This window comes from Tenrec ecaudatus, chromosome 11 (genome assembly GCF_050624435.1).
Source record: "Tenrec ecaudatus isolate mTenEca1 chromosome 11, mTenEca1.hap1, whole genome shotgun sequence".
In the NCBI taxonomy this organism is placed as follows: Eukaryota; Metazoa; Chordata; class Mammalia; order Afrosoricida; family Tenrecidae; genus Tenrec; species Tenrec ecaudatus.
Window position 1 is genome coordinate 48,013,206 of NC_134540.1, and position 24,663 is coordinate 48,037,868.

Consider the following 24,663-nt stretch of genomic DNA (forward strand, 5'->3'; position numbering starts at 1 on the left):
AGACAAGTTGTTTGTTTTATGTTATAATGCAGAAGTGAGTCCTCCAAAGCCAGCAGAGACTCCTCCTTTAACAAGCCCTTCCATCTCTGGGTCTAGGGAGACAGCTCTCTGTTGTCACGTGCCAGGCAGAGGGATGGGCAAAGAAAGAACAAGTGAGGGCAGCACCTGGGGATTGAGACGTCACATTCAGCAGGGCCCACTTGGCTGATTCTTACTCAGAAGACCACAGATATTGAGCCTGGGCACTACAGGCCCCGGCTGGGTGGCCATGTCCCCATCGTTGACATCAGGAGCCGTCGAGTCAGTTCTGACTCAGCGACCCTGTGTACCGCAGAGCACAGCACTGCCTGAACCTGTGCCGTCTTCGCAATAGTTAGGTTTGAGCTCACTGTTGCAGCTACTGAGTCAACCCGTCTCATCAAGGGTCTTCCTCTTTTTGGATGCCCTTCGACTTCACCCAGCATGCCGTCCTTCTCCAGGGACTGGTCTCGTCCCATCACAGCTTGGAGTAAGAGCTTGCCTGTACGAACGGATGCCACCGCATGTTGGCCAGCTTGGCATACTGTAGTGTCCTGCTGACGGAAGCTGTACCACCATATTTCACATACCAGCAGGGTTCCCAGGTGGCAACAGCCTAGGAAGAAAGACCCGGTGGTGTGCTTTTGGAAACCCCATGGCTCCAGCAGACTCTGACTCTGCTCAGAGCTGAAAGAGGAGCCCCAGAGGTTGGGGAGCACTCAGCGTGCCCAAAGGCAGCAGTGACGGCCAGCACTTCCTTTTTAAATGGGGGGGGGGGAGAGGCGGGGGGACACAAAAATAACAAAAATAACCAGGAAAAAAGAAAAGAAGCAACCAGAGGAGATGACGAGCAGTAGTTAACTCAAGTTATCCAGCCAGAGGACACAGCCTATGAAAAATTTTAGGCGTGCTTGGGTGAAACATTTGGCCGTTAACCCAGCAGCTCTGCGGAGAAAGACCTGGAGAGCTATACTCCCATGAAGACTCTGGCCTCGCAAACCATGGACGCCCCCCGGGACAGTTCTGTTCTGCAACATGGGGTCCCTCTGAGGTGATGTTGACGCCATGGTGCTGCCCCATGAAAACATTTAGTGCTCCAGATTTTATCTGTACCCGTTCAAGTACTTCAGGATTATTTGCTCTGCAGCAGAGAAATGTAGAAGAGATTTAAGAGCACTCATCCTTTGGAGGAAGTTTTGGAAACCCTGGTTTGAAAGATCGGTCTTCCCAGGTAGCCACACAGCTCTTCCCATACTTCCTGTTTCTAGAATATTCACTTATAACCCCACAGTTTATCAGATTAAGTAATTGCATGTTAGTTGATTTCCATTTTAAAATCCAAAGTGAACAGCTTATTGACCCTTATTCTACTTTACAAATCGGATTATACCAGGGCATGCACGCTGCTACAGATAAGAGCCTGCCACACAGGGAATCCAGGATAGAGAAACCTCTCAGGGCCAACAATGGAAGTAGAGATACCAGGAGGATTAGTGGAGGATTAGGGGAAGATTAGGGGAGGTGGATCAATCACAAGGATCAATCTAGAACCCCCTCCCAGGGGGACGAATAATGGAAAAGTGGGTGAGGGGCGACAGAGGACGATGTAAGATTTGGAAATAATAGCCTATAATTTATCAAGGGTTTGTGAGGGAAGGTGGGCAGGGAAGGGAGGGGGAAGAAATGGGGAGCTGATACCAGGGCCTCAAATGGGAAGAGAATGCTTTGAAAATGATGATGGCAGCAAATGTGCTTGACACACTGGATGAATGCATGGATAGTGATTATATGTAACAGTATTTAATAATAATAAAAAAGAAGAAAATCTGCATATGGTGTAACTGCCTGCAAAGTCCTAACCAGTGGACGTATGAGGTCACCATCATTTCTACTCCTCCCCCTCTCTTTGTTCTCGGGTCATTACGCCTGTTCGTTGTTTCTTTGCACTGGGCTACAAGAACATGTGTCCAAAGCGAGTTTCTTGTAAACCCACAAGGAAACTTGGGGTTTTGGGGTCATTGATGTTCCCAAATCAAGATGTTAGTCATATCGTGGTTTTCCAATGGGATTTCATCTCTGTTTTCCCTAACAGTTTTGGGAACTGCAATTCAACCCTGATCATGTCTAACATTTATAAAAGCTGCCTTTATGGGAAATCGCAAAGAAGACCCACAGCATTTGCCTGTGCAACCATGGCTGCCCTTGCTGTTTGTGGCCCCGCAGTGCACTGCGTGATGAGCGGGACCTCAGGGGAAGCCCAGGGCAGAAGGTGGGAGTGTTTGCCAGGGAATGAGGTCACTAGAGATGGGGTTTTTCTTTGTGGTAGAAGTTCTCTAGGATGGGAGAAAAGACATTCCGGGTTGACATATTTAAAGGAGCAGAGAACAGGCAGGACATGCTCAAAAGAAGAGTGTTTTCATCACGTGGCCTGGGATCTTAGGTGAGTTTCAAGAGCTGAAGGAAGCCGAGGGTCCTGGGTTTAAGACAATGGCATGAAGGGGTAGACTGGACTGTTGCAGTTGTTGAGCCTTAGAGTGGTCCCTTTCACGCTCTCTCACTGCCATAGTGGCCTGATAGGACAAGGTAGAACTGTCTTATGGGAGAAGAAAGCCTCATCTTTCTCCCAAGGAGCTGCTGGTGGTTTTGAACTGCTGACCATGTGGATCACAACCCAATGCATAATCATTATGCTACCAGGGCTCCTCTGCCTCATAGGGGTAGAGCTGATGCAATTGGAGTGAAGAATTAGGAGCCTTTAATACAGTGTCTCCAACCTGCATGGTGTTAAGAATCACTTCCAGCCAATTTTTAAAAAAAGATATCATCTCACAGATCCCCGTGGTAGGTTCTGCCATTCTGGACTGGATTGTGTGATTTTGGAAATCCCCACCTAAAGGAAGCGTGTGTCTACCTTTAAAGGAAGGAGTTTCACGGTAGGCCTGGAGTCCCTGGGGAGCGCAGATAGTTAGCATACTCACTGGAGGGTTAGAGGGTCAGGTTCACCCAAAGGTGCCTTCAGAGGATTTGAAGGTGATCGTTAGGTGATCTCCCTAAAACAAAACAAACCAAGCAAAACCACCCAATCATTGAAAACCCGTGGGACACATTTCCACTGTGGCACAGATGGGGTCACCATGGGTCAGAATCAACCTGACAGCCACGCTGAACTGGTTAGGGACTGGTGAGAGTTACTGGTAGACAGACAACAATCATAATGAAGTGACTATATTACTACGCAGGGTCAAGTGTGAGCAGTGTTGAAATAGTGGGTCTGGAATCTTAGCAGTGATAGCAAGCAGTCCTTAACTGGAGTGAGCAGATAACAGCTTGCACTTGCCCAGGGTCTCGTGTTAGAGAGACCTCTTCTCAATGTAGTCATCACTAGGTGGCTGCCTTACCTTCAGTCTTGGCTCTTGCAGAACAGGTGGTGGTGCTATTAGAGGAGGTGGTGATGGAGAAGATGGTGGTAGAGATGGTGGTGGAGGAGGTGGTGGTGGAGTTAGGTGATGGCGGTGGGAGTGATGGTGGAGGAGGTGGTTGAAGAGGTTGAGGAGGTGGTGATGAATGAGATGGTGGAGGAGGTGATGGTGGAGTTATGTAGTGGCAGTGAGAGTGATGGTGCAGGGAATGGTTGAGCAGGTGGAGGAGGTGGTGATGGAGGTACTGGTTGAGGTGGTCGTGGTGGTAGAGATGGTGGAGGAGGTGGTGGTGGAGTTAGGTGATGGCAGTGAGAGTGATGGTGGAGGCAGTGATTGAGGAGGTGGTGATGGGTGAGATGGTGGAGGAGGTGGTGATAGTAGTAAAACCTAACAGCTGTAAACATTAAGGCTCATGTTGACCAGAAAGTGTTGGTGAACTCAGTATCACTTCTCCTCAGTGCCCATATATGCTTCTCATCTAGCGTGCTCTTTCACAGGAAATGATAGTATCATCATCTGATTACCTCAAACCAGAAATCAGAGGATAGTCTTAAACGTTTGCTTATCAACTCTTCGTCCCACCCACATCCTGTCGGTTCTACCTCCTTAGAAAACAAACAAACAACAACCTTAAATATGACTCTAGTGTATGTGTCTATGGTTGTCACCTTACCACAGTTGATCACTGCAAATAGTCACCCACCCATGGTCTCAACTTCTCTGGTCCATTTCTTGATTGCCGAGTCCCTCCTGAAACGCAATTCGGAACATGTATCTTGCTTTCCTGCTTCAAAATCCTTCAGTGGATCCTATAACTCTCGGGATGAAATCGAAAAACCTTAACGTGTAACACAATGTCCCATGTCACCGAGAAGCCCTCACTCTGACCTCGGTCTTGTCACACATGAGACTCCCCACCTCATTGCCATCTCCTCAGCTTGGATTTGATGGGCCGCCCATACCAAAGTGAGATGTTCCCTGAGCTGCCCTTGGTTTCGCAGCCTTGCTGCTTTGGTCATCAGCACAGGGAGGACAAAGATGATACCTGTTCTGTGAACACAATCTTAGTTATATGTAGGGCTGTTAACCACAAGGTCAGTAGTTTGAAACCACCAGGTGCTCTATGGCAGTAAGAGGAGGCTGTCTACTCTTGTAAAAAGTTAGGAAACCCACAGGGGCAGTTCTCCTCCATTCCATAGGGTCACCATGAGTTAGACTGACTCGATGGCAGTGAGTTTGGTTGGGAATGGCCATCAATCGACTCTGCTAAACAGCTAGCGTAATGCAACCAGAGCCTTTGGCAATAGTCTTTATATACCATTCTAGATCTTGCCAGACATACAGTTCTCTGGTGGACTCTTGTGATTTTGGAACTAGTTGGATAAATGTTAACATAGTTGGCTGTTAACCACAAGGTTGATGGTTCAAGTTCACAGAAGGTGCCCCAGAGCACAGGCTTGGTGTTTCTTTCTAAAAGCTTCAGGGAGCACAGGTCCACTCTGACCACATGGTGATGACATCATGGACTGAAGTCAGCCCAGTGAATGGCAACTGGCTGCTGTGCTGCTGTTGTGGCAGACCGCCTAGAGAAAGGGCTGGCCGGCCGCTCAGGACAAGGAGTCCTGATAGCGCTGTGGGTTAGGTGTTGGACTGTTAACCACAAAGACAGCATCTCAAACCCCCAGCCGCTCCTCAAGAGAAGGGCAAACCTACCTGCTTTGGGGTGGATGTGCAGCCGTGGGAACACCATAAAGGGCTACTATTGGTGAGGATTGACTGTTGGCTGTGAGTTTGGTGGTTTGAGGAGCTTGTCATTACACAAAGGCTTCGGGGTAGGTATAGAGATGGGAGCAAAGGCCATGGAGGGATAGTAAGCATTGAGAATAGTGGTGAGAAACACAGTGGACAGGAAACAATCTCTTAATTGTCTTTCAAGAGTCAGCTCTGGCCTTCTGTCCTGAGGGAGGCGAGTTTTGGGTGAGGACCCCCCCTGCATTCCTCCATAGTGTCTGGTACTCCACCCCCCCACCCCCTTTTATCATTCTCAGCACATAGGTTGGAGGTGTCCTGCTCACTGCGTGATGAGCTTTGTTCCAAGCCCCAGGTCTGGAGGACATTGGTGCCCAGGGCTGGCAGGTCAGCCAGCATGCACAGGGGGCGTTTGGGGAGCGCTGGTGAAGAACCCACAGAGAGCGCATCTGCTCTGTTTAAGGAGGCATTCTTAGGTGGGTCCAGGGAGATTCCTACAGGACCCGAGGTCATTCCCAAGAGTGGAGTTTTCCCTTATTCTTTGAGAGGGGGTTCTGTTGCAGCTTCTTTTGTAAATAATTGTGGTAGGAAGACACCCAGACTCCTAACTCACCATCCTTGGTGATCCTGGTCTAATGGGTGGGTTATGTGTTGGGCCAGGAGCTTGAATCCAGCAGCAGCTCCGTAGGAACAAGATGAAGCACTGCTCCTGTAAAGACAGGCAGCCTATGAAACGCCAGGGCCAGTGCCCCTCTGCCCTGCAGCGTCACAGTGAGTGGTAAGCACACATGTAACAGAACACTCACCAGTTCAGCAGTTTTGACATGTACAGTTCAATGATCCGGAGTAGCTCATCATGCTGTGGACCCGTCACCACCATCTATTGCTAGATTTAAAACATCAACAACACTTGTGTCATGTTTCTGTTGCCATAACAGATTCCAGTGACTTCCCCCAGAGCAGTTGTTGTGGAGCGAGAGCAAGTTAGGGAGTGTGGGGCTGAAGACACCCTTCCTTTGCTGGTGGGGTGGCAGACTTTGCAGCCCTGCCCCACCTCCTGCCCTGTCTTTAGTACCCCCTTTGGGCTTGATGTCCACTAGCAGGCACACCTGGGTGGAGGCGTGGGGGGGGGGGTCTGGGAGAGTGAGCCTTGTGGTTTTCCAAGTGGAAGGCAAAGGAATAAAGGTGTGGCATGGTAAACAGCGCAGTTAGGCCCAGATGCTGCACCGCAGGTGGTTCCGTGAGCCCTGAGACGGGACGTGTTAAGGACGGTGAGGTAAGGGAAGACGCTGTGCGCCCTTTATGAAGAGGAATATTGCTGCCACACAGCTACTTTATGAAAACCCGAGGGATCTCTAACTGTAGAGGAAGCTGCCTCATTGAAACGGCGAAGGTTAAACAATAAAAACTAATTTTTCTATTCCCAGCACACCCGTCACACAGATAGGAAAAGCCCTAGTTTGCTTTATGAAAACAAGGGGGGCTCACTCACATTTCAGCCCTTCATTGGGTACAGGGTGTTAGCGGTTTGTCAGACCTGTCATGCCCAGTGGCGCATTCGGATCCACAAGTCCTATGGATCCAAGGTCAGTGTGAGCATCGGAAGAGCTGTCATGGCCCAGTGGTTAGGCACTCAGCTGTTAACCGAAACATACAGTGTTTAAACCCACCAGTTGCTCAGAGAGAGAGGGTGGTCTGCTTCTGGGAGGATTCACAGCCCGTGGGAGCTCTGCTGTACTCCCCTGGGGTAGCTATGGGTCAGGATCCACTCAACAGTCCTGGGTAGACGGAGGCAGTGGGAGGTCTTTGTAGCACAAAGGGAAGTGGAGGCATGTTTCCTTATGCCCCGCCTCCCAGGAAGCTGTTGAAGGCAGGTGGAGGGCAGGGCAGAGTACCAGTAGTTTCTTCAAAGAGGAGACAGTGAAAGGGTGTGGGAGGAGAAAGGCAGGGTGTTCACACCACCCCACGGTGACGGAATGGAGGGACAAAAACGGTACAGCCTGGGGTGCAGGTGCCTGGAGTGTAAAGGGTATGCTGCACAAAGCCAGCCAAGGGCAGAAGGTCCTCTATCCGCAGGATTAACAACAGCCATATGATGTTGGTTGTTGTTTGGGTGAGCATCAGGCAGGGGAGAAAGAGAGAGAGAGAGAGAGAGAGAGAGAGAGAGAGATCTGTTCTGCACCCTACTTCTCTTTAATTGTCGCACAGCCTTGTGGGTGCTGTTTCTGGGGTCTGCAAATCCAGAGTGTGCCTAGAAGCGTGGTCATGGTGGTGGAAGTCCTGATAGAAGAGCCAGGGTCCTCCCCAAAGTCTCCTGGCAGCACAGTGGGGTTTTCTTTGGGCTGCTAACCAGAAGGCCTCAGTCTGAACCCCCCAGTGTCTCTGAGGGGGAAGGACAAGACTTTCGACTTCTACACAGATTAGAAGTCTCAACCTCCCTCCCCCCGACCACGGAGGCAGCTCTACCTTGGCCTGTAGGCCCGCTGTGAGCCAGAATCGATGGAGTCGGTGGCAGGGAGTGAGTAGGAAGTCTGATGTGGAAGGACTCCATCCCGGAGTCTGTGGGTAGCTGGTGAAGAGGAGGCGCCCGGGGGAGGGGAGGTGGCTCCGTGGATGCAGTGGGGAAGCTGGAAGGCTGGCGGGGCTGGGGTGGAGGGGATGGCTTGGTGTGTTGGTGGTGGTTGTTTTGGGTGAGCATCGCCAAGACTTCTCTGCAGGACAGGAAAGTGGTGGTTCATTTTCAGAAACAGCCCCTGTGTGGCATCCGTGAGCTAGCTAGGCTGTTGAATACACGCTTCTTGTAACTAGGTTGCAGAAGAATTACATGAAGGGTAGCATTAAGATGTTACAATGAATGCATTACATACGTTAACAGGAGTTTGAACCCTGTATTATATCTGGCAAACGGGCTGTTACATCCTTGTTCAACCAGCCAGATGTCCCTGCAGCTGCTGCTGGTATTGCCGATCGTGCAGCCACCTGAGACCCCAGCTCTGTGCTGGCGCCCCCGCTGCCGAGGCTGCAGGCTGGACACGTGACTCCTTCTGAGCCCCGGCTGAATGCCACCAGGAAGCATGCACACGTGGGGGCTTATTGGATCTGCCCGATTTCCCATTCCAGCGACTTGACCTTCTCCCGAACCTTCTCCATAGCTGGAGATGGCCTTGGTGGTCGCTGACATCTGCTCCTGTTTCTTGGTTAGACCAAGTTAGTAACGTTCACTCCCGAATGGAAATGTGCCCTGTGCCCTGTTGGGAGCAGAAATTCGGTGGCGTTCCGGGGCTCAGAGCAGATGGAAGCCCTCTCCCAGAGGAAACCCTCTGTTGTGCAGGCGACTCTTGACTCGTGGTGACCCTGTGAGTTACAGCATGGAACCCCTTAGGGCTTGTCCTGTCTGCGGTGTGTAGGGAAGCAGACAGCCAGGCCTTGCTTCTGCTGTGCCCTGCTGAGCCTTTGACCCGCCCGTTGTGCGCTCCTAGACCGGGCTCCCGTGGGCTGCACCCGGCTGGGGCTGCGGTCCAGGTACTGGGGGCCTGCTGGCAGGGAGTGGAGGAGAGGCTGCAGGGACACGGCTACACTGGTCTTAGGTGCACTGTTTCCTGCAGAAGAAATAGTGGAATGCGAAGATTTTTACAAGAGTTAAAAGTTGAGGGTTAAAAAAACATCCCATCGGTTGTTTTCTGTCTGTTTTCAACGTAAGGCAGCAGGCAAGGGTGAGGAGTTAATGCAGTCTAAATAGGGAAACCCCAACGAGAGGGTTCACTGTTGGAGCTGGAGCCTGGGGCGAGGATGACTTGCGGTTGCCCATGCCGTCACTGTCCAGCAGGTGGCGGCTCGCTGTAGGCTTTCTTCTCGCCTTGGCTGCGCACCGGGTGAGGGACTGCCCTCAGAGGCCAGCCCTTAGAGAAGGTGATGTGGAGCTGTAATAAGCATAGCCCAAATCATGCTTATCTAAAACAAAAGCCCAGTGGAAAGCTGGCTTGGCCATAAGTCCATTCGTTCGTGGGAATCGACTTCTCAGGTGTCTTGTAAGGACCCACCCTCATGGTCATGCCAGGCATCACTAGGAGAGTCTTGGGGTCTGCGGACCGCACCCCCTGACTTTGGCGAAGGGCGTAGAACCAAGATGACCACAGAGTTCAAAGGGGTGGTGGCAACTGAAGGGGCTGCCAAGGCAGCGATGTCACTTAGGAATGATGTCACCTCTTAGCCACCGCTCGGCCTCAGGCGTCCATCAGGGGCCATTCAGAGTGCATCCAGCAGGCATGTCACACCAGGGGAGGCGCACAGGGAGCCATAGGGCAGAGGCTGGTGAGAGGTGCCAGCTGCGCCACCATCCTGGGGCGGTTGGCAGTGACAACGGAGCGCCGCCCCAGCCCTCGTCATGCTCTCTGTGTGCTTTCTAGAAATCAGCAAGCATTTGACGCAGCGATGACAAGCGTGCTGTGTTGGAGGAAGGCAGAGGTGGACCTTGGGGACCACCTGCTGTGGAGTTCCGCAGCACGTGACAGAGTCTAACTGCGCTCCATGGAGATTTCAGGGCTGATGTTTTGGAAAGCAGGTTACCAGGTTTTCTTCGGAGGGGCCTCAGTGTAGCTTCAAAGACCCACTCTTTTCAGTTAGCAGCCGACCTGTGAACCCTTTGTACCACCTGACCAATCCCAGGCTCTGGTGAGGGGTGAGTTCAATAAGGCCCTCAGCCCAGCGAGGGAGCAGCAGGGAGGGCTGTGTGGCCCACCCTCAGCCTGCAGACCGCACAGTTTCTGGCTTCTACAGGAGACTGCTTACTGGGAGCTATGTCCAAATTGCCTCCATTTCTCAATAAATCGGGGACATTCTGACATTGTAGGCAATGGGTGACCGCTCTGAATGTTTGTCTAGAAAATTAACTGTCGGTTTGCTTTTAAAATTTACTGCTGCATCTAAACTGTGATAAAACGCATGTGACTTAAAAAAAAATCCCTTTCACCTGGATAATTTGTTCTGGGGAAAGGAGTCGGAATTCTTGCCAGTGTTCCCCAGTCTGCGCCGCCTGGGACATTCTGGATTCAGGAAGCAACGATAGAATGCCAGGGCTGTGAGCAGAGCTTCTGCGGGTCCTAAGGCACTCAGATCCCTGCGCGGGAAGGAGCGGTCCCAGGTGGATGGAGACCACCAGGCGGATGGATACCACCGGATGGATACCACCAGACGGCTTCCAAATCACGGTGCAAAATGGAGTGCAAACGCCAGGGCTCGCCCACCAGCCATTGGCAGCCCCTCATAGATGGAGGGGCAAAGCTTGGGAAAAATCAGAATTGTCAAGTGGACAGTGGCCACTCCACGGCCAGCAGAGATGTTGAACTTGATGTTGGACTTGATAGGCACCCATGGCCACCCTGTGTGTGTTGAGGGTAACTCTGCTCTCGGGGTCTCAGGGAGGGTTTTTAGGTAAGGTCGTTTTGGTGTTTTGAGGCCTTTCTGGTTGGACGTGACCGGAGCACATTAACTCTGCACCACCCAGGGACTGCCCCACAGGCCCCTCTAACCTGTCTGTGGGACATACATCAGACCTGCAAGAGCAGCGAGGGCTTCAGAGGGACAGTGACGGAGCTAATCTTTGAGGAAAACGGCCTGAGAGTGGCCTCTCCATTGTGGCTTGGGCCTCGTGGGTTGTGTCTGGAGATACCATGTACCCTGTACCTGCAGGGCTGGCAGAGATTCGTTAGGGACCCTGAACATGCTCGCTGGACCACTGTCTGAAGCCCCTTACGATTCTGTGACTGTGTCTCCTGGTGTCTTGCCTCAGCAGTCCATCCCACCAGGCAGTCTGAGCCCTGGTCCGAGTCGAGGCACTGTTTCAGGAAGGGAACCACCCTACGAGAGTCATGTCGGTCCTTTCCTCCTAGCCCTCCTGGTGTGTCTCAAGGCCTCGAGCAGGATGGTCTCTGGGAGACACTTCTGAGGGCTGACATTTAGCCAGATCCCCAAGCTGAGGCGTGCATAAAAATTCCCTGGGCTTCTGGCTAAGGAAGGCCAGAGTGCTCCGTAGAGGCAAGGCTGGCAAGACTTCATCTTACTTACTGTGCACATGTTATCAGGAGGGACCAGTCCCTGAAGATGGACGTCATGCTTGGTCAAGTAGTGGGTCAGCCAAAAAGAGGAAGACCCTGAAGGAGAGGCATTGACCCAGTGGCTGTAACACTGAGCACAAACACAACAACGGTGAGGCTGGCGCCGGACCGGGCAGTTTTGTATGTGTTGTCCGCACGGTGGCTGGTGGGCAGACCAGGCTCAATGGCACAATACTCTGTAGCTAACTGAAAAGCCAGTGGTTGGAACCCAGAAGGTTTGAACTGCTGAACTTGTGATAAGCAGCCCAGCAGGGAACTCTGCTGCCTGGGTGTCTGCTCTGTGCTACAGGTGCTGTTAATCTGTCTTTTACAGATGAGGAAAATGAGGAATCACATGGGAGATGGCTGGGCAGGGATCTGAATCAGGGTCACACCGGAGCTTTCCTCAACTCTTCCTCCCTATGGCGCAAGACGTGACCTTTAGCAGTGGCTAAGGCCTTGATTCAGGGGGGATGTGGGTACCTCCCGGACTCTCTTTTCGCTCTCCAATTGAGACATGCAATTACCCCAGACTCTATGGACCGCATCCTTTATTTTTCTGGCTTGTGCTTTTAAGCCTCTATTTGTAGGCATATTTTAAGTTAATTATTGGTACTCTAAAAGCTCTTAGACTCCCGTATAGTATAGTACTCTAAATACAGTGTGACATTTTAAAATAAAACATCAGCCACTGGGAGCTGGGCATCATTCTCTCTCCTGGGCTGAGCGTCAGTGTTATGACAGGAAGTCACTAATGAAATGGACATAAAAAGAACCTCCCTGAAGATTTAAGAGGGTCATATATTCAGTGTAATTGTTGTTTTGCTAGTTAACTTCATCTCCATTTGTGTACCTGCTGCATAGTCTTAATTACATTCAATTATTCCATGTTTTGTAAATTACATTAAGTCTCTTAGTTTCTCTTACTGTCCAAAGCATTCTGTTCGGTGGTGCAGGTGGTCTGTTTGCTAAGCACATCAACTGAGGTGTTTGGGGCGAGTTTCCCAGGATACCTCCCTGGAAGACAGGGAATTGCACCACTTACACACTTGCAGCAAGAAGCCAGGGCGGCATAGCAGCTATGCATTTGGCTTCTAACAGCAAGGTCAGGAGTTTGAAACCACCAATCACTCTGGGAGAGACAGGCAGGGCTTGTCTACTCCTGAAAAGAGTTACAGTCCTGGATGCTCACAGGGGCAGTTCCACCCTGTTCTATTGGGTCCCTCTGAGTGGGCATCCACTCAAGGACAGTGAGTTTGGGTTTTGTATGCACTTCCAGCATCTTTTAAAGGAGAGAAAGTCAATCCCTTGTATCCCCAATAGTCCCGAATTCTTAATTACTTTATAGAAAGAGTGGGTTTGTACACAAGTTCATATTTTCCTCCATTTCTTTTCAGGAATTACAGCACATTGTTGGGTCGCAGCACATCAGAGCTGAGAAAGGTAAGCATGAACCTGTAAGTATGGGCAATTCACAGGGCTGCCGCTCTCTGAGCTAACCTGGCTCTCTCATCTCCAGCTACGGTGGATGACTCGTGGTTAGACCTGGCCAGGAGGGGCAAGCCCGACAGTCAGCCGTTTGCTCATCTCACCATTAATGCCACCGACATCCCATCAGGTAAGTTTCATTTGCATACAGCCTGCAAACTCTTTCCAGAGTCCTTTATCAGACCGTTGGAAGATGCAAATGTATTTGCCTGTAAGATAATAACTTGGTTGGTGAGAATGAGTGGCAGTTGTTTCTCATACGATGGGATCATGCCTATCTCTGTGTTCCCACTTTCCCATCATTCTTGACACCAATTACCCACCAGGTAGTTTCTCTCCCAGCCCCTCGCCATCTGGAGCTAGAGCAGAGCCCGTACTTATAAGCCAAAGGACACCACCCTTGCATTTGAGAATTCTTTGGAACAACTTGCAGAACCTACAGAAGATATTCTTCTTACCACGACTGGTTTTATGGATGGCGAAAGAAGATAAGTCAGAGCCAGCCTAAGAAAGAGAGGCATGGATGATGTCTGGGGAGGTCCCTGGGGTGGAGCCCATGCGTCTTAGACACCAATCACTCTCCTTCTACACATCCCTGTGAAGCCTCTGTCTCTAAGACTGCACATCTGTAGAAGGCTCTAAGTCTCTAAGGTTGCACATCTCTGTGAAGGTTCTAAGTCTCTATGGGAAGTCTCTAAGGTTTCACATCTCTGTAGAGGCTGCCATTGTCCCCTGTGGAGTGGCCGGTGGACAGGTTCCAACTGCTACCTTGCTTGTCACTCCATCCGCAGCCCGGTGCTTATCCATGGCACCTCTGTAATCTCTACTACAATCTTGAAATGTAGGCATTATCATTCAGATTTTGCAGTCAGTGAAACCAAAGTTCATATAGGTCAACGTCACGGCGGTGGCAGATTAGAAGTTGAAGGCCAGGCAGGCTTGCCGAAGCCCATAGTCACCTTCTGAGCAGGCCACGGCCAGAGAGATATCTTAAAATCAAAACCCTTCTGGCACCGCTTTCCTCTAAGAAGTAGATCAGTGTCGTATTTAATAGCCTGGGTTCTCCAATCCAACTGCCTGCCTTGGCGGCCCCAGATCCTACTTCCTTGCCACGTGGCCATTGGCAAATGCATGGGTTCGGGTATAAGCTGGGGATCACCTAGAGTCTGCCGGTGCCTCACGTGGTGCCTCTGAGGATCAGACTCAGTCCCTGTGCTAATTTGCTAATATGGATACTAGCATTGTGTAAGCATTGGGAATGTGATTGCCTATCGTTACTTGCTTTAATTAAATAATTATGCACAATTCACACTTTGCTCTAAAAGTGATTTAAGGCAACCGTTAATAAGTTATTTTGAAGTCGTTACCATAGCACCAAACAAGCAAACAAACAAACAAAACTCAAACAAAAATCATACCCATTGCCAGAGCATTTTTCTGACTCACAGCGCCCCCAGGTGTATACAGCTGAGTGAAACTGCTCCACAGGGTTTCTTGGCTGTCATGTCTGCGCAGACACATCACCAGGTCTTTCTTCAGCATCACAGGGGCAAGGGTTCTCCTGAGTGAAGATGTAGAGTGCAAGAAGCCAGCTCCATGTCCTGTAGGAGATGTCCCTACACTATTTGTCTGGTCTCAGATACTTTCTTCACAAACAAGCCGTGTGTGTGTGTGTGTGTGTGTGTGTGTGTGTGTATGTGTGTGCATGTGCACTTTCTGGCACATTGCTTTCCCTGGGTAGAAAGCTCATTTGCATGTGAGCAAAGGCAATCTAATTAACATGGATGCATCAGCTGTGTATGCAATGAGCAGACTCTGCAGTTATCTTTTCAGCTTCCTCTAAATGGCATATGATAAATATTGCCTTGCACTCTGTGCCAAAATCTGTTTGGCACTCACAGCATGTTTGCGTTATGAAGCTCGGTCTACAGGCACGAAGCAGCTGACCATTGCCAGGAAGCAAGAGGCGAAGCTCCTGGCTATTTTTCGAGGGTCAATGGGTTTGTGATGGAGTGGCATGAGAGAGGGCGCCTTTCTGTTTAAGAAAACAGATCGGTAGTTCTGACTGTGCCACCAGTCCCACGGGGTGTGTGTCTCCCGGCTTGGGCTTGGGCAGGTGTTGGACCCTTCCGGGGAAGACAGCTTTCATTTCGCATCTTCATTTTGGAGCACTGTTCTAGACGTTGGTTGCATATCAGAAACCAGAATCTAACAATATTGACCATTTCCACAGTTCTTGAATTCAAGACATCAGGGCAAATCCAAAAGGATTGTTCTGCAATCCTTAAAGCATGTATTGAGTGGAAATGTCAACATGTAAAGTCTATGGTCTTTCGAGGCAGCCTTCCCAGTTCTGCAGGAGATGCTGTCATCTCAGTAACCATCCCCAAAGAAGTTTGTGCTCTTTGATGAGCAGGATGCCACAGCATCAGTGTTGCCTCCCTGAGGGACTCCCTGGGTTTCTTTTCAATGGTCTCTGAATTTGGAGAACACACAGAAATCGGAAGGGGTAAGATCAGAACTGGGGGTGGGGTGGGGGGAAGATTTCACCATGAAGTACTTGGGGAACAACTCTGGCTACTCTTGAAGAATGATGAGGTGGTTTGTAATAGTGGGAAAAAATCCTCTGCTGAACCTCCCTGGCCTTTTTTGAACCAGTGAAATCCATTAAAAAACAAAATGTCTTCATGTTAAGCCCCCAGGATCATCCTGTGAATCCACCAGTGAAAACCTGATGGGCCACAAGAGCCCTTGTCAACTGATCATGGGATGAGGGCACTGGACTGGGGAGCCTTTTGTTCTGTTGTGCCTGGGGTCACCATGCTTGCCCCCTTGATCTCCAAAGACAGCCCCCATGACCTTCTTAGCCAACCTCTCTGCCTTAAACGTCACTGCGCCAGCAGTGAACCACTGTTTGGAATGGACCTTTTTTCTATGAGATGAAGTCAAGTGCATCATTGAGAGAACTTTTCTGCAGCCATCTACTGAGCACACGCTTGGACACATTTTTTTTCACATTTTATTAGGGACTCATACAACTCTTATCACAATCAATACATATATGTACATTAATTGTATAAAGCACATCTGTACATTCTTTGCCCAGATCATTTTCAAAGCATTTTCTCTCCACTTAAGCCCTTTGCATCAGGTCCTCTTTTTCCTCCTCCCTCCCTACTCCCCCTCCCTCGTGAGCCCTTCATAATTTATAAATTATTATTTTGTCATATCTTGCCCTATTCAGCGTCTCCCTTCACCCCCTTTTCTGTTGTCCATCCCCCAGGGAGGAGGTCACATGTAGATCCTTGTAATCCCACTCACCCTCTACCTTCCCAGTATCGCCCCTTTCCAACCCACTCACCCTCTACTCTCCCAGTATCGCTCCTCACACCCCTGGTCGTGAAGGTATCATCCACCCTGGATTCCCTGTGCCTCCAGCTCCTATCTGCACCAGTGTACAATCTCTGCTCTATCCAGACTTGCAAGGTAGAATTTGGATCATGGTAGTGGGGGGTGGGGGAGGAATCATTTAGGAACTGGAGGAAAGCTGATTCTTCATTGGTGCTAGGTTGCACCCTGACTGACTCATCTCCTCCTATAGACCCCTCTGTGAGGGGATCTCCAGTGGCCGACAAATGGGCTTTGGGTCTCCACTCTGCACTTTCCCCTTCATTCACTATGGTAAGTTTTTTTTTTTTTTTTTTGGATGATGCCTTATACCTGATCCCTTCAACACCTTGTGATCACACAGGCTGGTGTGCTTCTTCCATGTGGGCTTTGTTGCTTCTGAGATAGATGGCCACTTGTTCACCTTAAAGCCTTTAAGACCCCAGACACTAACTCTTTTGATAGCCGGACACCATCAGCTTTCTTCGCCACATTTGCTTATGCACCCATTTGTCCTCGGTGATCATATAATGGAGGTGTGCACCCAATGATATGATTTTTTGTTCTTTGATGCCTGATAACTGATCCCTTCGGAACCACATGATCACACAGGCTGGTGTGCTTCTTCCATGTGGGTTTTGTTACTTCTGAGCTAGATGGCCGCTTGTTCACCTTCAAGCCTTTAAGACCCAAGACGCTATATCTTTTGATAGCTGGGCACCATCAGACCATCAGCTTTCTTCACCACATTTGCTTGTTCACCTGCTTTGGCTTCAGCGGTTGTGTCGGGAGGGTGAGCATCATAGAATGCCAATTTAATAGAAGAAAGTATTCATGCATTGAGGGAGTGCTTTAGTAGAGGCCCAAGGTCCTTTCACCACCTTAATACTAAACCTATAAATATAGGCACATAGATCTATTTCCCCATCCATATATATATATATATATATATATATATTTGTATGTACATGTCATTGTCTAGACCTCTATAAACGCCCATTGCCTCCTAGCTCTTTCTTCTATTTCCCTTGACTTTCCTCCTGCCCCACTATCATGCTCCGTCCCCACCTGGGTTACAGCTATACCTCTTCGTTATGTTACCTTACCTTTGATCATTCCCTGCCAGGTCTGCCACTCCCACCTCCCCACCAATTTGGATCCCATGTTGTTCCCTTGTCCCTGGGTTTGTTAATACCACTTCCTTACCACCACCTCCCCCTATCCCCTATCCCCCGGAATTGTCGGTCCCATTGTTTTTCCTCCAGATAGTTCATCCAGCCTATCTTATTTAGACAGACCAGTGGAGATAATAACATTTTATTTGGAATAAATTTTTGTGTTTCTGAACTAGAGTTCAAGTAGCAATACTTTTTGACCAATCCTCACATTTTGCGAGGCTAGAATACATGACATTTTTTTAGCAGCATCTTCAAGCTAAATATTTGCCGTGTTCTCTCCTGCAGCCAGATTTTCTGATTGGCACAAATGGTTAAGCATTCAGTCACTAGCCAGAGGTTAGCAGTTTGAACCCCTCAGAGCCTGAAGTCACTCTGCTGTAAGCAATCTGTGGCTGCAAGGTCATAGCCTTGGGTGTTCTGTGCAGCTGTTCTTTTCTGCACACCTGGGTTGCCGTGAATTGGGTCTGTCTTGACAGAAACTAAAAACATCAGCACCTTCTCTGAGACCTAACGGCTGTGATGGTGGGGGCCAGGGGCGCTGTGATAAGAAGTGGTCAGCATGGCTTCTTCATTAGTGCTGCCAATCCCTGGGAGCCCCTCAACCACATCTCGCGTACTTCCTCACCTTGCCCTTCCATTACGCCAATGCATGCCGAGGCGCCAGTGGCTCCATGATACAACTCTTGCCTCCCTGGTGGGAGACTGGATTTACTTCCTGGCCAGCATCTATCAATCAGTCTAGATGAGGGTCTGGCAAACTTGAGACAGAAGAGCCAATCCTGTTCCTTACAGCATTAAAAAATTTATTTGAGAGTCATAAATATATTTCTATCAATAAATGAAATCATCATTATCTGAATAATATCCTTGAAATTTTTTTCCATTTTACTTCAGACCCACATGTGTGTCCCACAGAGCCGCATATGGCTCTCCAGCTGCAGTTGCCCACTCTTGGTCTAGGCCAGCGGTTCTGACCCTTTCACAGATGTCACCCAATTCATAACAGTAGCAAAGTGACAGTTATTAAGTCACAACAAAGATAATGTTCTGGTTGGCGGGGAGGGCACCCCCACATGAGGAGTTGTATGGAAGTCTCGCGGCATTAGGAAAGTGGAGAAGCACTGCTCTAGACCTTAGTTTCCTGAACTGACTTGACCTACTTCCTCCTGTTCAGAAAAAAAAAATTACTTAGCACCCCCTGGCAATTAAAAACATGTGTGTTATGGCCCATAATGCAGGATAGAGTGTAGGCGCCAGCTTTTGCAGTCCCTCTCCCATCCTTCCAAGTGCCCTGTAGGGGGCAATATCTCCCACCTGGGGAAACACTAGTCTTGGCTATTAGGTGGACTAGGAAGAATAGGCTGGTGGTCTGCAAACCCCGTGGACCTCGGCAGCCTGCTTCCCACTTGATCTAGGGGCTGGGTCAGGACCGGGGAGCGCTTTTGTTCTGTTGTGCATGGGGTGACCATGATTTGGGGTCTACTCAAAAGAAGCAAGCGATGACATAAAGTGCTCAGTAGAAAGTATTTCTTAGTATCTCTCCCCTTTTAGAAGCTCCGTTCTCAGAGATGTTCTGCCTCAGAATGACTGTGGTGTGATGCTGATCTTCAACTGCATGGAATCGCGAGAATGCCTTGCTCCTCATGCAAACCTCTTTTCTCCTCAGGCTCTCACAAAGTGAGTCTCTCCTCTTGGTACCATGACCGAGGTTGGGCAAAGATCTCCAACATGACTTTCAGCAACGGGAGGCTCATCGTGAACCAAGATGGCTTTTACTACCTGTATGCCAACATCTGCTTTCGGCATCACGAAGCGTCAGGAGACCTGGCCAAAGAGTATCTCCAGCTGATGGTCTACGTCACTAAAACCAGCATCAAGATCCCGAGCACCCACACCCTAATGAAAGGCGGAAGCACCAAGTACTGGTCCGGAAACTCGGAGTTCCATTTTTATTCTGTCAATGTTGGGGGATTTTTTAAGCTACGGTCTGGTGAAGAAATAAGCATCCAGGTGTCCAACCCATCACTACTGGACCCAGATCAAGATGCAACTTACTTTGGGGCTTTCAAAGTACGAGATGTAGATTGATCCCTGCTTTGTGGACCATTGTCCTATGTTTCCTAGATTGTGTGTAAATTAAAAAAAATCAAAAAAGACAAGACGACAAGCCGATGAAGGTGTATGTATATAGGTGTGTGAGACTACTAAGAGGCATTACCTCAGTGGTACAGTAAGACCCTCTGTCCATGTTCTGGACGCAGTAGACAAGCATGTGCATTTACAGCCAGAGAGAGACATTGGACTCAAGGTGTGTTAAATCTAAAGGCTTTCTTACACAACGGTTTTTGAAATTTTGTAATAAATTCCTAGAATTAAACCAGATTGGGATGCTTATGAAAAGACGTATTGGGGCTACCGGGTGGTGAAAGAGTGGTGGCCAGGCAGCTGTTGTCCCACCCAGACCTTGGCCCAAGCTCCTTGGCTCAATTAGTAGCTGAAAAGGTGGTGCTTCAAACCCAAGCAGAGGTGCCTCAAGAGACGCGCCACTAACCCACCAGAGCAGTTCTATTCTGTCCACGTGGGGTCACCATGAAGCTGCACCCACTGGGGAGCAACTCGCCACGGCCGCTGGCGCTGTGTCTCTGTGCCCTTGAAGGGCAGAGGTTGTCATGGTGATGGCAAAGGCACGGTTCTCTGAGGGTAAGTTCTTTTGAATTGTTACATCATACTGAACCTGCAAATACTTCTTTTTTTTCTAATGAGGAGAGAAAATATATGTATTTTTATATCATATCTAAAGTTATATTTCAGATGTAATGTTTCTTGTGCCGAGTCCTGTAAATTATATTTGTGCTATATCATATTTGGTTCGAAATATTTAAAATGTCTCACTGTTGACATATTTAATGTTGGAAATGTACAGACGTATTTAACTGGTGCACTTTTTGTAAATCCCTTGAGGGAAAACTTGCAGCTAAGAGAGGTGGGGGGGGAAACGCTGTTTGCAAATATCAAGCGTATTATATTTCTTCGCTCTTTTTAACTTAATAGAGTCTTCAGACATGTCAAGTCTGTGTGGAAAACAAACAAACAAACAGACAAATAAAATGGATGCCTTCAATAATAAGCAGGATGCTGGCCACCAGGTGCCTTTCAAATTTAGCAGCTAATTGACTTTTGAAAGCTGACGTTGCCAAAAAGGATTCATAATGGGCTGCTGAAATCTGTCAGGAGTATTTATATAATTACTGAACAGGTGTGTTTTCTACAAGTGCTGCAAACTATAAATTTCATGTTCTTTTTAATGGAAACATTATCAGTGGCTCCTAAGCAAAAAAAAAAAAATCAAATTTTAAAAAAACTTCCTGAATACTATTTTATACTGTACAAGAAAAACATTGCCTTTGAATGTTATTTTTGGGGAGGGGCTACAAAAATAAATTTCTATGCAAACCTTGCCTTGTGGTGAATTCATGCTTCTCTGTTGTCTGCGCTGCTCTCTGATTCTGTCCCCCACTTCCTCGCCCCCCCCCCCCAGATGGCCGTGGGTAGCTCCTGTCTCTTTCCAAAGGTTACTGGGAGAAATGCAGATGTAATTAAAAATTAGGAACAGGTTCAATTAAATTAATGAACCTTGGAATTTGAAACATCCTTGGTGAGGGATTGGTATGCAAGAATGTAGCTAGCTAGCAAACCAGAAAAATAAGAAGGATGCTTATATCTTAAGAAAGATGCATTTCTTTGTTCAACTTGGAAATGCCCCAGAGGGCCACCATTTGAGCTTGGTGGCCTGGGGAACCACCTGCAGACTTTATACCTTCCCATGATGAGTGAAGATGAATTACAACGACGGTCTGGGCACTTTTCCTCAGGGAAATTTACGGGAGGGAAGCTGTCCAAGCTTTGCAGCCAGTGGCTTAGGAAGGAGCAGTCGACCAGACTGCCAGGCCCGTGCCACATATGGATCAACAATCTGGATGGCCGTGACAGGAGAGAAGAAATAACCAGTGTGTTAGAGGAATTTCAAACATTAGAGCTATGCTGGTGAGGCCCAATTGTTGACTAAAATACGACTATTGCTTTTAAAATGATCTGTAAGCCTGAGGAAGACTGATGAAAAACATCTTAAGGGTTGCATATTCCCGTTGCTGAGCCCACATTCATTTGATAAGTATAGAAGGGTTTCTCCACTGACACAACTGTTTGCTTCCGAGAGCATGCTGCCCGGGCTTTGGTCCTCCGATTATCATTTTCCAAGGTGAATAGCATCCATTGGTGGGTCGGACATCCTTTCTTGAGCTCCAGCTCTTGGAGCCCTGGTGGTCTAGTGGTTACACATTGGGCTTCTAACTGCAAGATCAGCGGTTCAAAACCATCAGCCATTCGATGGGAGAAAGGTGATGCTCTCTGCTCCTGTAAAGCTGTGCAGTCTCAGAAACCCACAGGGCGCTTCTGTGTGCGGTGGGCTCTATAAGGCAAACTTGACTGTAGCAGTGAGTTGGAGGGTTTTTGTGTTTGCTTGTATGAGAACTAGGTCTCAGGTGGTGTCACGGAATCTCTGCCCTTGAGTTCCTCTCTGGTGCACCAGCCATAGGCAGTGGGCGAGTGCAGGGCAGGGAGGGGCACTCAGATACAATCTTGGGTAGGGGCCCATGAGCCTGAAAGGGTCCTCTTGCTGGATAAGAGGGGAAGTAGGGTCAGAGGCTGCAAAGTAGGACTTAGGACTAACTGCTTCTGACTGAGGGACAATAGACTCCCCAAGATGCACCAAGACTTGAGGTCTAGAGCTGGAAAGCCCCCAGGTGCTGCAAAGACAATGCTTGGTCGCCCCAACCAGTGTGGGACGCGAGTGGTCAGGCAGTCTGCAATGCCGGAGAGCCTCCCTCCCCGGCTGACCCGAATAGCACAGCCTGAGCAACACGGGTCTCCTGTCAGTGGACACCCTGACCTGCCAGGATTCTTCAGAAGTGGAATGGAGTGAATATGATGGAAGAAAATACTGAGGTGACTTAGCCTGCAGACTCAGCTTGAGTCCTGGCTCATGTGTCTGGGAGGAAGCCACCACCCCTCACCCCTCGATCACGGGAGGCTTGTGCCTCGCTATCATGCTTCCTTAAACGGAAGCTTCCAGACAGAGCCGGACTAGGAAGAAACACCTGCCCATCTTTTTCTGAGAATCCATCAGTTGGTGTAAAGCCAACTGTGGTCACTGTGGTCTGATTTGACCACGGGGACGTTGCGAGACCAGGCCGCGTTCTGTTGGGTGTAGCATCACCGTGTGTTCAGGGACAAACGGATGGCAGCAAGTGGCAGTCACAGCGCACTCCAGGATTGCCTGCGTCTGCCCGGCAGAGAAAAGCGCAGGTCCCACCCCTCTCCGTACCTAGTAACATTCCACCCTGGTGTTTGTTCTAGAGCAGACTTTGTTTTGTTTTGGGGTAATGGTTATAAGTTAGACTGCTAACTGCCAGGTCGACAGTTGGAAGCCACTAGCACTTTCTTGGTTGCTGATCCTGCGCTTTAATCCCAGGAAGCCACAGTGGCAGTTCTACCCTGTCCTAAAGGGTCACTATGCATTGCCATCAGCTCCGTGGGAGTGAATTTGGTTTGGGTTTACTCTTTTTTAAAATCATTTTATTAGGGGGTCATAAAACTCTTATCACAATCCATACATACATTAATTATGTAGAGCACATTTGTACATCCATTGCCTTCATCATTCTCAAAATATTTGCTCTCCAGTTAAGCCCCTGGCATCAGCTCCTCATTTTGCCCCTCCCTCCATGTTCCCCACTCCCTCATGGAGGGGTAAACTTGATAATTTATAAATTATGAACACTTCATAATTTATAAATTATTATATTGTCATATCTCCCTGTCCAACGTCTCCCTTCACCCACTTTTCTGATGTCCGTCCCCCAGGGAGGAGGTTCTATGTAGATCCTTGTAATTGGTTCCCCATTTCCAACCCACTCTCCCTCTGCCCTCCCAGTATTGCCACGCATACCACTGGTCCTGAAGGGATCATCTGCCCTGGATTCCCTGTGTTTCCAGTTCCTATCTGTACCAGTGTACAACCTCTGGTCTAGCCATATTTGTAAGGTAGAATTGGGATAATAGTGGGGGGAGGGAAGCATTTAGGAACTAGAGGAATATTGTATGTTTTATCTTTGCTACATTGCACCCTGACTGGCTTGTCTCCTCCCTGAGACCCTTCTGTAAGAGGATGTCCAGTGGCCTACAAATGGGCTTTGGCTCTCCACTCTGCACTCCCCCTCTCATTCACTATGATAAGATTTTTTGTTCTGATGATGCCTAATACCTTATCCTTCGACACCTCGTGCTCACACAGGCTGGTGTGCTTCTTTCATGTGGGCTTTGTTGCCTCTGAGCTAGATGGCTGCTTGTTTACCTTCAAGCCTTTAAGACCCCAGATCCTATATCTTTTGCTAGCCTGGCATCATCAGCTTTCTTCGCCACATGTACTTATGCACCCATTTGTTTTCAGCTATCGTATCAGGGAGGTGAGCACACAATGATATGATTTTTTTGTTCTTTGGTGCCTGATAACTGATCCCTTCTGCAACTCGTGATCACACAGGCTGGTGTGTTTCTTCCATGTGGGCTTTGTTGCTTCTCAGCTAGATGGCCACTTGTTTACCTTCAAGCCTTTAATTACCAGACATTATATCTTTTGATAGCCAGGCACCATCAGCTTTCTGCATCACATTTGCTTCTTCACCCACTTTGTCTTCAGCTGTTGTGTTGGGAAGGTGGGCATCATAGAATGCCAGTTTAATAGAAGAAAGTTTTCTTGCATTGAGGGAGTACTTGAGTGGAGGCCCAATGTCCTTCTGTTACCTTAATGCTAAACCTATAAATATAGGCACATAGATCTATTTCCCCATCCTCATATATAAATATGTTTGCATATGTACATGTCTTCATCTAGACCTCTATAAATGCCCTTTTCCTCTCAGCTCTTTTCCTTTATTTCCATTGACCTTCCTTCTGTCCCACTATCATGCTCAGTCCCCACCTGGGTTTCAACAGTTCCTCTTGGTTACATTAGCCTGATCACGCCCTACCAGGTCTCCCACACCCTCTTCACTACCTTTTCCCCCACCTCCCCTTCTCCCATGTTGCCGGAACTGTCTGTCCCATTGTTTTCTCCTCCAGATTTTTCATCCAGCCTATCTTATTTAGACAGACCTGCAGAAATAATAACATGCACAAAAACAAGACAGAAAAAGCAAGCAATAATATGCAACAGAACAACAACAACAAACCAATGACAAAAAACGAAACAAAACACAACAAGAAAGAAAAATT

The 24,663-nt window shown here is 48.7% G+C and overlaps 1 protein-coding gene across 1 annotated transcript in view; it reads left to right on the plus strand.

The window, feature by feature from the left end:
* Window positions 1-19,419, plus strand: part of TNFSF11 (TNF superfamily member 11) — a 34,943-nt gene extending 15,524 nt beyond the window's left edge. The window contains exons 3-5 of the mRNA XM_075563630.1: window positions 12,676-12,721; window positions 12,798-12,896; window positions 18,998-19,419. Of these exons, the coding sequence (XP_075419745.1) occupies window positions 12,676-12,721; window positions 12,798-12,896; window positions 18,998-19,419 (567 nt within the window). The remainder of the gene's footprint in view (window positions 1-12,675; window positions 12,722-12,797; window positions 12,897-18,997) is intronic.
* The last annotated feature ends 5,244 nt before the right edge of the window (window positions 19,420-24,663 follow it).